Source organism: Oncorhynchus keta, chromosome 6, assembly GCF_023373465.1.
Source record: "Oncorhynchus keta strain PuntledgeMale-10-30-2019 chromosome 6, Oket_V2, whole genome shotgun sequence".
NCBI lineage: Eukaryota > Metazoa > Chordata > Actinopteri > Salmoniformes > Salmonidae > Oncorhynchus > Oncorhynchus keta.
This window is the reverse complement of record NC_068426.1, coordinates 9946064-9960163: the sequence shown is the minus strand read 5'-3', so window position 1 is coordinate 9960163 and position 14100 is coordinate 9946064. Positions and strand designations below refer to the sequence as shown.

Here is a 14100-nt window from a genome sequence, read left to right as displayed (position 1 = left end):
TTCTGAACCTTGTTATGCGGGATCGAGTGCATTACTAGCTTTCCTGGTTTGGTGCATTTTTAAAAACTGACAGCAGGACTGTTAAAGCAACTCTTGAGACTAATATTCTCTGAATATATGATACAAATTCTCTCTTTTAGTGCGATCCTTGTGTTAACCTGTAGCGTGTGTGTCCAGGCCTTGCAGACATGTCTGACTTCATCGATAGCGAGGCTGAGGAGTCGGAGGAGGAGTTTGAAGAGAAAGACCTGAAGCCTAAAAAGACCCAGGCGTTTATGGATGATGGTGAGCACATGATTACAATGTACTGATTTCGTATGGATTCGTCAGAAGGTGTGAGTGTGATGCATGAATGTCTCTCTGCCCATGCAATTCCTATATCATGTCTTCATCAGTGTGTTTAGTTTATGAGCAAATGTTTGCATGTGTGTTTAATTCTTCCTCCAACAGAGGAAGAGGAGGAAGAGTTAAACACAGAGGACCAGGATGAGCACGGGAACCTGATGGGGCTCATTGACGATGATGTGGATGAAGATGAGGAAGAGGAAGAGAAGAAAAGCGGAGGAGCAGGCAGCGGCAGCGACTCAGAGGATGAAGTCAGACACAGACGCAAGAAACGCAGTAAGTTTGGGCTTCAGGGCTGTGAGATTTAATTCCCCCAAAATTGACAGTCTTGCCTAGTAGATAAATGAAAGAAATGTTATGTAAACTAATTTCTTCTCTGTCACACTTTTCCCTCTATCTCTCCTTTCCTACCTCACCCGCCTTTCCTCCCTCGCCCTCTTTCCCCCTCTCTCTCACTCCCTTCCTCCCCAGACTATGATGACTACCTGGATGATGATGATCTGGACCTCATTGAGGAGAACTTGGGAGTCAAAGTCAAGAGGAGGGTAAGCAGTCACTTCCTGTTAGGGTTAGCAGTTCCTTCCTGTCTGGGTTAGGGTAAGCAATTACTTCAATTATAATCATGTAATTGTTATCAAAAAGGCTAAATTGATCCTATATCAGCACTCCTACACTGAGATGCTTTGTGATTCAAATGAGTCATGATAATGTATTCAAGTATCATATAAATGCATAACCTGAAATGGGCCCCAGTTTAAACATCTTCCCCCATCCTCACCATCCTCTATGAGGACATGGACCCCAGTTTAAACGTCTCTCCGTCCTCTGTTGTCCTGACAGAAGAAGAAATATGACCGTGTGAAGACTATGGATGATGATGAAGATGACGAGAAGGACCAGATCGCAGACGAGATCTTCCACAGAGGAGATGACGAGGACGGAGAGGGGGAGCTGGAGGAGGGAGAGACAGTCGACCCGCCCCTACGTCGCCATGGAGAACGCCTCGACGAAGAAGAGGAAGAGGAGGGAGAGGAGGAGTCGGGTACTTTTGATGATAATGTTACACATTTAATATCTGAAATACTTTTTGAGAAACTCAGTTCTATATATGCAAATATGAACATATTGCAGGACAAAAATAATTGTCTGAAAACTTCCTGGCTCTGATAATCACGTATTTCCTCAGATATTGATGACTTCATCGTGGACGACGATGGCCAGCCTATCACCAAGAGGAGAAGCAAGAAGTTCTCAGGATACACAGATGCGTGAGTGTTCACTCAACACCTCAGGGTTTGGGATAGTGTTCACCTCCTCAGGGTTAGGGATAGTGTTCACCTCCTCAGGGTTTGGGATAGTGTTCATCTCCTCCTCAGGGTTAGGGATAGTGTTCACCTCCTCAGGGTTAGGGATAGTGTTCACCTCCTCAGGGTTAGGGATAGTGTTCACCTCAGGGTTAGGGATAGTGTTCATCTCCTCCTCAGGGTTAGGGATAGTGTTCACCTCCTCAGGGTTAGTGATAGTGTTCACCTCCTCAGGGTTAGGGATAGTGTTCACCTCCTCAGGGTTAGGGGATAGGGATAGGTTCACCTCCTCAGGGTAGTGTTCACCTCCTCCTCAGGGTTAGGGATAGTGTTCATCGCCTCCTCGGGGTTAGGGATAGTGTTCACTCGCCTCCTCGGGGTTAGAGATAGTGTTCATCTCCTCCTCGGGGTTAGGGATAGTGTTCATCTCCTCCTCGGGGTTAGGGATAGTGTTCACTCGCCTCCTCGGGGTTAGAGATAGTGTTCACTCGCCTCCTCGGGGTTAGAGATAGTGTTCACTCGCCTCCTCGGGGTTAGAGATAGTGTTCACTCGCCTCCTCGGGGTTAGAGATAGTGTTCACTCGCCTCCTCGGGGTTAGAGATAGTGTTCACTCGCCTCCTCGGGGTTAGAGATAGTGTTCACTCGCCTCCTCGGGGTTAGAGATAGTGTTCACTCCTCGGGGTTAGGGATAGCCTCAATCTCCTCGGGGGTTAGAGATAGTGTTCACTCGCCTCCTCGGGGTTAGAGATAGTGTTCACTCGCCTCCTCGGGGTTAGGGATAGTGTTAATCTCCTCGGGGGTTAGGGATAGTGTTCACTCGCCTCCTCGGGGTTAGAGATAGTGTTCACCTCCTCAGGGTTAGGGATAGTGTTCACCTCCTCAGGGTTAGGGATAGTGTTCACCTCCTCAGGGTTAGGGATAGTGTTCATCTCCTCCTCAGGGTTAGGGATAGTGTTCACCTCCTCAGGGTTAGGGATAGTGTTCATCTCCTCCTCGGGGTTAGGGATAGTGTTCATCTCCTCCTCGGGGTTAGGGATAGTGTTCACTCGCCTCCTCGGGGTTAGGGATAGTGTTCATCTCCTCCTCGGGGTTAGGGATAGTGTTCACTCGCCTCCTCGGGGTTAGGGATAGTGTTCACCTCCTCGGGGTTAGGGATAGTGTTCACCTCCTCGGGGTTAGGGATAGTGTTCACCTCCTCAGGGTTAGGGATAGTGTTCACCTCCTCAGGGTTAGGGATAGTGTTCACCTCCTCAGGGTTAGGGATAGTGTTCACCTCCTCAGGGTTAGGGATAGTGTTCACCTCCTCAGGGTTAGGGATAGTGTTCACCTCCTCAGGGTTAGGGATAGTGTTCACCTCCTCCTCAGGGTTAGGGATAGTGTTCACCTCCTCCTCAGGGTTAGGGATAGTGTTCACCTCCTCCTCAGGGTTAGGGATAGTGTTCACCTCCTCCTCAGGGTTAGGGATAGTGTTCACCTCCTCCTCAGGGTTAGGGATAGTGTTCACCTCCTCCTCAGGGTTAGGGATAGTGTTCACCTCCTCCTCAGGGTTAGGGATAGTGTTCACCTCCTCCTCAGGGTTAGGGATAGTGTTCACCTCCTCCTCAGGGTTAGGGATAGTGTTCACCTCCTCCTCAGGGTTAGGGATAGTGTTCACCTCCTCAGGGTTAGGGATAGTGTTCACCTCCTCAGGGTTAGGGATAGTGTTCATCTCCTCCTCAGGGTTAGGGATAGTGTTCACCTCCTCAGGGTTAGGGATAGTGTTCATCTCCTCCTCAGGGTTAGGGATAGTGTTCATCTCCTCCTCAGGGTTAGGGATAGTGTTCATCTCCTCAGGGTTAGGGATAGTGTTCACCTCCTCAGGGTTAGGGATAGTGTTCATCTCCTCCTCAGGGTTAGGGATAGTGTTCACCTCCTCGGGGTTAGGGATAGTGTTCACTCGCCACCTCAGGCTTAGTGTGAACAGACCTGTATACGACCCCATCCATCCTAGTGGTTTCCTTCCAGGTAATGCTGAACAACCATTGAGAGCAGAATGTTTTCACGTGTGTCCCCTCTGTTCCTCTGTCCCCGTCTACAGAGCCCTCCAGGAAGCCCAGGAGATCTTCGGGGGCGACTTTGACTTTGCGGAGTTCGACGCCGACGGTGTTTATGAACAGGGTGAAGAAGAGGAGGAGGACCAGGATGAAGAGGGCTGGGACCGGCCCAAGAAGCCAACGAAGAGGAGGGTGGGGAGGAAGAGCATCTTCGAGCTCTACGAGCCCAGCGAGCTGGAGAGTAGTCACATGACTGACCAGGACAATGAGATCCGCTCCACAGACATGCCAGAGAGGTTCCAGGTAGGGTTGTGTGTCTGTTTCACCCTCCTGTGTCCTTGAATCTAGTTGTGATATGTTAATGAAGCCTTATGCGTCTCACACTCCGTCCGTGCTCTGCCCCGTAGCTGCGCTCCATCCCAGTGAAGCCTGCTGAGGATGATGAGTTGGAGGAAGAGGCAGAGTGGATCTACAGAAATGCTTTCTCAACCCCCACCATCTCCATGCAGGTAGGAACCTCTGACCACACACACACGCTGACTACACACGCACACACACTGATTACACACGCTGACTACACACGCACACACACTGATTACACACGCTGACTACACACACACCCTACACACTGACCACACACACACACTACACACTGACTGCCCATACACAAATTGACTACGTACACACACTACTTCAGCCCACCCACCCCCGTCATTTCTATACAGGTTTGAGCCTCTGACCTGCTGTGGAGAGTGATTCCATATGAAACCAGGACAAAGAAGGAACATGAATTTAGGGGGTTTTCATGAAATTGTAAAACACATGAATTACCCTTACTATTATCATACAGCTGAAACACATGAACAGCTCAGCACAGACCAGACCTTCTCAGTCCACTATCATACTATTTTTACTTTGTTTTTAAAACAACTGTTGTCTGTGTGTTCAGGAGAGTACAGATTACCTGGACAGAGGAGCCACCACTAACTTCAGCAGGAAGGGCCCCAGCACCATCGCCAAGATTAAGGAGGCCCTCAACTTCATGAGGAATCAGCATTTTGAGGTACACTGCCCTGATACTAACGCTGTGTGTAGTGGTTAAGGCTCTAAATGTGTGTGTGTGTAGTGGCTAAGGCTCTAAATGTGTGTGTGTGTAGTGGCTAAGGCTCTAAATGTGTGTGTGTGTAGTGGCTAAGGCTCTAAATGTGTGTGTGTGTAGTGGCTAAGGCTCTAAATGTGTGTGTGTGTAGTGGCTAAGGCTCTAAATGTGTGTGTGTGTGGTGGCTAAGGCTCTAACAGTGTGTGTGGTGGCTAAGGCTCTAACAGTGTGTGTGGTGGCTGAGGCTCTAACAGTGTGTGTGGTGGCTGAGGCTCTAACAGTGTGTGTGGTGGCTGAGGCTCTAACAGTGTGTGTGGTGGCTGAGGCTCTAACAGTGTGTGTGGTGGCTGAGGCTCTAACAGTGTGTGTGGTGGCTAAGGCTCTAACAGTGTGTGTGGTGGCTAAGGCTCTAACAGTGTGTGTGGTGGCTGAGGCTCTAACAGTGTGTGTGGTGGCTGAGGCTCTAACAGTGTGTGTGGTGGCTGAGGCTCTAACAGTGTGTGTGTGGCTGGCTGAGGCTCTGACAGTGTGTGTGGTGGCTGAGGCTCTAACAGTGTGTGTGGTGGCTGAGGCTCTAACAGTGTGTGTGGTGGCTGAGGCTCTAACAGTGTGTGTGGTGGCTGAGGCTCTAACAGTGTGTGTGGTGGCTGAGGCTCTAACAGTGTGTGTGGTGGCTGAGGCTCTAACAGTGTGTGTGGTGGCTGAGGCTCTAACAGTGTGTGTGGTGGCTGAGGCTCTAACAGTGTGTGTGGTGGCTGAGGCTCTAACAGTGTGTGTGGTGGCTGAGGCTCTAACAGTGTGTGTGGTGGCTGAGGCTCTAACAGTGTGTGTGTGTGGTGGCTGAGGCTCTAACAGTGTGTGTGTGTGGTGGCTGAGGCTCTAACAGTGTGTGTGTGTGGTGGCTGAGGCTCTAACAGTGTGTGTGTGTGGTGGCTGAGGCTCTAACAGTGTGTGTGTGTGGTGGCTGAGGCTCTAACAGTGTGTGTGTGTGGTGGCTGAGGCTCTAACAGTGTGTGTGGTGGCTGAGGCTCTAACAGTGTGTGTGGTGGCTGAGGCTCTAACAGTGTGTGTGTGTGGTGGCTAAGGCTCTAACAGTGTGTGTGTGTGTGGCTGAGGCTCTAACAGTGTGTGTGTGTGTGGCTGAGGCTCTAACAGTGTGTGTGGTGGCTAAGGCTCTAACAGTGTGTGTGTGTGGCTAAGGCTCTAACAGTGTGTGTGTGTGGTGGCTGAGGCTCTAACAGTGTGTGTGGTGGCTAAGGCTCTAACAGTGTGTGTGGTGGCTAAGGCTCTAACAGTGTGTGTGTGTGTCTCTCTCTCCTTCTCCTCCAGGTTCCATTCATCGCGTTCTACAGGAAGGAGTACGTAGAACCGGAGCTCAACATCAACGACCTGTGGAAGGTCTGGCAGTGGGACGAGAAGGTAAAGAATGACCTTTGACATGTGACATAAGACCACGAGGCTCACACACCTCTGCGTTTACCACCCAGTAACCTTTACAGTTGATACAACCTAAAAGCAATCTCAAAGCCTCGTTCCATTGTTGATTCTCCTCGTATTGACCCACTTCCTGTCCCTCGACCCCTGACCTCAGTGGTGCCAGCTGAAGAGCAGGAAGCAGAACCTGACACGTCTGTTCCGGAGGATGCAGGGGTACCAGTATGAGCAGATCTCCGCCGACCCCGACAAGCCCCTGGCTGACGGCATCAGGCCCCTGGACACTGCTGATATGGAGAGGTACGGTTCCACACAGGGGACTGCTTCCAAAATGGCACCCTACATAGTGCACTACTTTAGACCAGAGCCCTATGGAACCCTACACCCTACGTAGTGCACTACTTTAGACCAGAGCCCTATGGAACCCTACACCCTACATAGTGCACTACTTTAGACCAGAGCCCTATGGAACCCTACATAGTGCACTACTTTAGACCAGAGCCCTATGGAACCCTACATAGTGCACTACTTTAGACCAGAGCCCTATGGAACCCTACACCCTACATAGTGCACTACTTTAGACCAGAGCCCTATGGAACCCTACACCCTACATAGTGCACTACTTTAGACCAGAGCCCTATGGAACCCTACATAGTGCACTACTTTAGACCAGAGCCCTATGGAACCCTACATAGTGCACTACTTTAGACCAGAGCCCTATGGAACCCTACACCCTACATAGTGCACTACTTTAGACCAGAGCCCTATGGAACCCTCCACCCTACATAGTGCACTACTTTAGACCAGAGCCCTATGGAACCCTCCACCCTACATAGTGCACTACTTTAGACCAGAGCCCTATGGAACCCTACACCCTACATAGTGCACTACTTTAGACCAGAATAAGTATCCATGGAGAGGTGGGTACGTCCCAACACAGGGCCGTAGGAGAACAGTGGTATTAAGACGGTCAATGGGACCCGTGATTGACAAGCTCAGTCCTGTACATTGTGTCAACTTTATAGCAACAGGTCTAAAAGGACAAATAAAGGAAGTTCAGGAATCATTTTTTGATGATGATGATGGCTTTCCCACAACGTGTGTTCGAGTGTTGTAATGCACTAAGGGCCAGTTTCCCGGATACAGATGAAGCATAGAGATGTGTTTTCTTCTCAGGGCTCAGTCTGTGTCTAGAAGGTCAAGACTTCCCATAACATGGTAGTACATCAAAGTTCAGAAGCCTCATAGCCCCATGTCTTCACAGAAGCCAGGACCCATTTAGTAAAGTCCAGCTACTCTTACTGTTCCCCTCTCCAATCCTCTCCTCCGCTGCCCTCGCCCTTATCCTCCTCTACGCCCTGCCTCCTCCTCTACCCCCTTTCTCCTCCTCTACCCCCTTTCTCCTCCTCTACCCCCTTTCTCCTCCTCTACCCCCTTTCTCCTCCTCTACGCCCTTTCTCCTCCTCTACGCCCTTTCTCCTCCTCTACGCCCTTTCTCCTCCTCTACGCCCTTTCTCCTCCTCTACGCCCTGCCTCCTCCTCTACCCCTGCCTCCTCCTCTACCCCTGCCTCCTCCTCTACCCCCTCCTCTGCCCCCTGCCTCCTCCTCTACCCCTTCTCCCTCCTCCTCTACCCCCTGCCTCCTCCTCTACCCCCTTCTCCCTCCTCCTCTACCCCCTGCCTCCTCCTCTACCCCCTTCTCCCTCCTCCTCTCCTCTCCCCTCTCCTCCTCTCCCCCTCCTCCTCTCCCCCTCCTCCTCTCCCCCTCCTCCTCTACCCCCTGCCTTCTCCTCCTCTCCCCTCTCCTCCTCTACCCCCCTCCTCTACCCCCTCTCCTCCTCTACCCCCTCTTCCTCTCCTCTCTCCTCCTCCCCCTCTCCTCCTCTACCCCCTGCCTTCTCCTCCTCTCCCCCTCCTCCTCTACCCCCTGCCTTTTCCTCCTCTCCCCTCTCCTCCTCTACCCTCTCCTCCTCTACCCCCTTCCTTCTCCTCCTCTCCCCTCTCCTCCTCTCCCCCCTCCTCCTCTCCCCTCCTCCTCTACCCCCTGCAGACTGAAAGATGTCCAGTCCATAGATGAGCTGAGTGACGTGTATAGTCACTTCCTTCTGTACTATGGCCGAGACATCCCCAAGATGCAGAACGCAGCCAAAGCTGCCAGCAAGAAGAAGAAGAAGAAGAAGAAGATTGAGGTCAACGAGGAAGGTTGGAGGCCATGTGGACAATTATAACTGATTACTATAATAGTGAATAACTATATTGTTAACCCAGAAATGATTTGATAAGGAGATCAAAATGGCTGCCAAGAGGATTTCGGTGTTTCCTTATTTCTTTGAAATCCTGAGGCTAAAATATCAAAGCACGGTGTCGTTGTTGTATAAAGTAAAAATAACCACCTTTTCAACAACCCTGTTTTGACTCTTTTTTTTGTGTGTGTGATTTCCACCCTCTACACATCATGTCTTTTCCCATTCCTTTCAGGTGAGGAGGAGGAGGTGGAGGAAGAGGAGGAGGTGGAGGAAGAGAAGGGGCCGGACCTGAAGCTGGCATCTCGTAGAGACATGTACAGCATCTGTCAGAGCGCTGGGCTCGGTGAGTCACCTCTGACCTCTCGTCTGTTTATCTGTACGGACTGGGACCTAAGCTTGACTTCATTGTGCTTGTGACTGCTGAAAGGGGCTTGACATGTGAAGAAAATATTCCCTGCTCTGCCTCAAGACATTACTTTTGGCAATCTGTCTCATCCTTTTCCAATTCTGCAGAGGCTGACGTGTTACATTATGAATGCACTGGGACATGTTAATGTCAAGACGCATCAGTTAATGTCAAGAGCATCAGGAACATCAGCTTCTCTGTTAATGTCACGACGCATCAGGAACTTCTCTGTTAATGTCATGTCAGCAACTAACAGCTTCTCTGTTAATGTCACTTTAGCATCAGGAACTAACAGCTTCTCTGTTAATGCTCACAACGCATCTCAGGAACTAACAGCTTCTCTGTTAATGTCAAGACGCATCAGGAACGAACAGCTTCTCTGTTAATGTCACAACGCATCGCATCAGGAACTAACAGCTTCTCTGTTAATGTCACGACGCATCGCATCAGGAACGAACAGCTTCTCTGTTAATGTCAAGACGCATCAGGAACGAACAGCTTCTCTGTTAATGTCACGACGCATCAGGAACTAACAGCTTCTCTGTTAATGTCACGACGCATCAGGAACGAACAGCTTCTCTGTTAATGTCACGGCGTATCGCATCAGGAACTAACAGCTTCTCTGTTAATGTCACGACGCATCAGGAACTAACAGCTTCTCTGTTAATGTCACGACGCATCGCATCAGGAACTAACAGCTTCTCTGTTTATTTTTCTCTCGCTCACACACACACACACAGATGGCCTGGCTAAGAAGTTTGGTCTGACTCCAGAGCAGTTTGGAGAGAATCTGAGAGACAGCTACCAGCGTCACGAGACAGAGCAGTTCCCTGCCGAGCCTGTGGAGTTGGCTAAAGACTACGTCTGCAGGTAACCACACACACAGAGCAGAGTAAAACGCTTAACGTAACGACACACACACACACACACACACAGAGCAGGGTAAAACGCATAACGTAACGACACACACACACACACACAGAGCAGGGTAAAGTGGTATTAAGAACGTAACGACACACACACACACACACACACAGAGCAGGGTAAAGCACGGTCTTAACGTAACGACACATACACACACACAGAGCAGGGTAAAACGCGTAACGACACACACACACACACACAGAGCAGGGTAAAATGCGTAACACACACACACACAGAGCAGGGTAAAACGCTAACGTAACGACACACACACACAGAGCAGGGTAAAACGCGTAACGACACACACACAGAGCAGGGTAAAAACGCGTAACGACACACACACACAGAGCAGGGTAAAACACTTAACGACACACACACAGAGCAGGGTAAAACGCTTAACGTATGACACACACACACACAGCAGGGTAAAACGCCTGTAACGACACACACACACACACAGAGCAGGGTAAAACGCTTAACATAACGACACACACACACAGAGCAGGGTAAAACGCTTTCTCATAACGACACACACACACAGAGCAGGGTAAAACGCTCTAACGTAACGACACACACACAGAGCAGGGTAAAACGCTTTCGTAACGACACACACACAGAGCAGGGTAAACCGCTAACGTAACGACACACACACACAGAGCAGGGTAAAACGCCTCCTCGTAACGACACACACACACACAGAGCAGGGTAAAACGCCTCCTCATAACGACACACACACACAGAGCAGGGTAAAACGCTAACATAACGACACACACACACAGAGCAGGGTAAAACGCTTAACATAACGACACACACACACAGAGCAGGGTAAAACCTTAACGTAACGACACACACACACACACAGAGCAGGGTAAAACGCTCTAACGTAACGACACACACACACACAGAGCAGGGTAAAACGCTTAACATAACGACTAAAACGCCCTCATAACGACACACACACACAGCAGGGTAAAACCTAACATAACGACACACACACACAGCAGGGTAAAACGCCTTAACATAACGACACACACACAGAGCAGGGTAAAACCTTAACGTAACGACACAGAGCAGGGTAAAACCTCGTAAACCACACACACACACAGAGCAGGGTAAAACGCTTAACGTAACGAGACACCCACACAGAGCAGGGTAAAAACGCGTAACTGACACACACACAGAGCAGGGTAAAACGCGTAACCACACACACACACAGCAGGGTAAAAGAACGTAACGAGACACACACAGAGCAGGGTAAAACGTGTTCGTAACGACACACACACACAGAGCAGGGTAAAACGCAACATAACGACACACACACACAGAGCAGGGTAAAACGCTTAACATAACGACACACACACACAGAGCAGGGTAAAAACGCGCTTTTAACGACACACACACACACAGAGCAGGGTAAAACGCTCTAACGTAACGACACACACACACAGACAGAGCAGGGTAAAACGCAACATAACGACACACACACAGCAGGGTAAAACGCTTAACATAACACACACACACAGAGGGTAAAACGCATAACATAAGACACACACACACAGCAGGGTAAAACGCTTAACATAACGACACACACACAGAGCAGGGTAAAACGCTTAACGTGTGACACAGAGCAGGGTAAATGCGTGAACGACACACACACAGAGCAGGGTAAAACGCTAACGTTTTCACACACACACAGAGAGGGTAAAGGTGTTACACACACACACAGAGCAGGGTAAAACGCGTAGACACACACACACAGCAGGGTAAAACGCTTAACAACGGTACACACACACACACAGAGCAGGGTAAAACGCTTAACATAACGACACACACACAGAGCAGGGTAAAACGCTTTACATAACGACACACACACAGAGCAGGGTAAAACTGTTAACGTAACGACACACACACAGAGCAGGGTAAAACGCTTAACGTAATCGACACACACAGAGCAGGGTAAACCGCTTAACGTAACGAGACACACACAGAGCAGGGTAAACCGCAACGTAACGACTCACACACACACAGAGCAGGGTAAAACGCTTAACGTAACGACACACACACACACAGAGCAGGGTAAAAAACGCTTAACATAACGACACACACACACAGAGCAGGGTAAAAACGCAACATAACGACACACACACAGCAGAGCAGGGTAAAACGCTTAACGTAACGACACACACACACACAGAGCAGGGTAAAACGTATAACGTAACGACACACACACACACAGAGCAGGGTAAAACACTTAACATAACGACACACACACACAGCAGGGTAAAACGCTTAACATAACGACACACACACACAGCAGGGTAAAACGCTAACATAACGACACACACACAGCAGGGTAAAACGCTTAACATAACGACACACACACAGAGCAGGGTAAAACGGCAACGTAACGACACAGAGCAGGGTAAAACGTATAACGTAACGACACACACACACACACACAGAGCAGGGTAAAACGCTTAACGTAACGACACACACACAGAGCAGGGTAAAACGCGTAACGACACACACACAGAGCAGGGTAAAACGCGTAACGACACACACACAGAGCAGGGTAAAACGCGTAACGACACACACACAGAGCAGGGTAAAACGCGTAACGACACACACACAGAGCAGGGTAAAACGCGTAACGACACACACACAGAGCAGGGTAAAACGCGTAACGACACACACACACAGAGCAGGGTAAAACGCGTAACGACACACACACACAGAGCAGGGTAAAACGCTTAACGTAACGACACACACACAGAGCAGGGTAAAACGCTTAACTCTGTAGAGTTGGCCAAAGAATAAGTCTGCAGATAACCACACATACACACGGACCACCCTAGCTCTCCCTCTGTGTGTGTGTGTAGCCAGTTTAACAGCCCTGAGGTGGTGTTGGAGGGGACCCGTTATATGGTTGCGATGCAGATTGCCAGGGAGCCTCTGGTCAGACACGTCCTCAGACAGACGTTCCAGGAGAGAGCCAAGATCAACATCAAGCCCACCAAGAAGGGAAAGAAGGTACGGGAACCAAGACACTGCATTAACCGTGTTCATGTTATTGCTGGTAGGTAGACAGGCTGTGTAATGTTATTGATGGTTGGTAGACAGGCTGTGTAATGTTATTGATGGTAGGTCTCCAGAGTAGAGACAGGCTGTGTAATGTTATTGATGGTAGGTAGACGGGCTGTGTAATGTTATTGATGGTAGGTAGACAGGCTGTGTAATGTTATTGATGGTAGGTAGACAGGCTGTGTAATGTTATTGATGGTAGGTCTCCAGAGTAGAGACAGGCTGTGTAATGTTATTGACGGTCGGTAGACGGGCTGTGTAATGTTATTGATGGGAGGTAGACGGGCTGTGTAATGTTATTGATGGTAGGTAGACGGGCTGTGTAATGTTATTGATGGTAGGTAGACGGGCTGTGTAATGTTATTGATGGTAGGTAGATAGGCTGTGTAATGTTATTGATGGTAGGTAGACAGAGACAGGCTGTGTAATGTTATTGATGGTAGGTCTCCAGAGTAGAGACAGGCTGTGTAATGTTATTGATGGTAGGTCTCCACAGTAGAGACAGGCTGTGTAGTGTTATTGATGGTAGGTCTGCACAGTAGAGACAGGCTGTGTAATGTTATTGATGGTAGGTAGACGGGCTGTGTAATGTTATTGATGGTAGGTAGACAGGCTGTGTAATGTTATTGATGGTAGGTAGACGGGCTGTGTAATGTTATTGATGGTAGGTAGACGGGCTGTGTAATGTTATTGATGGTAGGTAGACGGGCTGTGTAATGTTATTGATGGTGGGTCTCCACAGTAGAGACAGGCTGTGTAGTGTTATTGATGGTAGATCTGCACAGTAGAGACAGGCTGTGTAATGTTATTGATGGTAGGTAGATAGGCTGTGTAATGTTATTGATGGTAGGTCTCCAGAGTAGAGACAGGCTGTGTAATGTTATTGATGGTAGGTCTCCACAGTAGAGACAGGCTGTGTAGTGTTATTGATGGTAGGTCTGCACAGTAGAGACAGGCTGTGTAGTGTTATTGATGGTAGGTCTCCAGAGTAGAGACAGGCTGTGTAATGTTATTGATGGTAGGTCTCCACAGTAGAGACAGGCTGTGTAGTGTTATTGATGGTAGGTCTCCAGAGTAGAGACAGGCTGTGTAATGTTATTGATGGTAGGTAGACGGGCTGTGTAATGTTATTGATGGTGGGTCTCCACAGTAGAGACAGGCTGTGTAGTGTTATTGATGGTAGGTCTCAGAGTAGAGACAGGCTGTGTAATGTTATTGATGGTAGGTCTC

At 49.3% G+C, this 14100-nt stretch overlaps 1 protein-coding gene across 1 annotated transcript in view; it reads left to right on the top strand.

Moving 5' to 3' along the window:
- Positions 1 to 14100, top strand: part of supt6h (SPT6 homolog, histone chaperone and transcription elongation factor) — a 55626-nt gene that overhangs the window by 761 nt on the left and 40765 nt on the right. Inside the window, exons 2-15 of the mRNA XM_052520552.1 lie at positions 178 to 285; positions 451 to 621; positions 817 to 890; positions 1186 to 1387; positions 1532 to 1613; positions 3728 to 3986; positions 4091 to 4192; positions 4633 to 4746; positions 6112 to 6201; positions 6374 to 6516; positions 8267 to 8418; positions 8695 to 8805; positions 9609 to 9738; positions 12669 to 12819. Of these exons, the coding sequence (XP_052376512.1) occupies positions 189 to 285; positions 451 to 621; positions 817 to 890; positions 1186 to 1387; positions 1532 to 1613; positions 3728 to 3986; positions 4091 to 4192; positions 4633 to 4746; positions 6112 to 6201; positions 6374 to 6516; positions 8267 to 8418; positions 8695 to 8805; positions 9609 to 9738; positions 12669 to 12819 (1878 nt within the window). The 5' untranslated portion in view covers positions 178 to 188. The remainder of the gene's footprint in view (positions 1 to 177; positions 286 to 450; positions 622 to 816; positions 891 to 1185; positions 1388 to 1531; positions 1614 to 3727; positions 3987 to 4090; positions 4193 to 4632; positions 4747 to 6111; positions 6202 to 6373; positions 6517 to 8266; positions 8419 to 8694; positions 8806 to 9608; positions 9739 to 12668; positions 12820 to 14100) is intronic.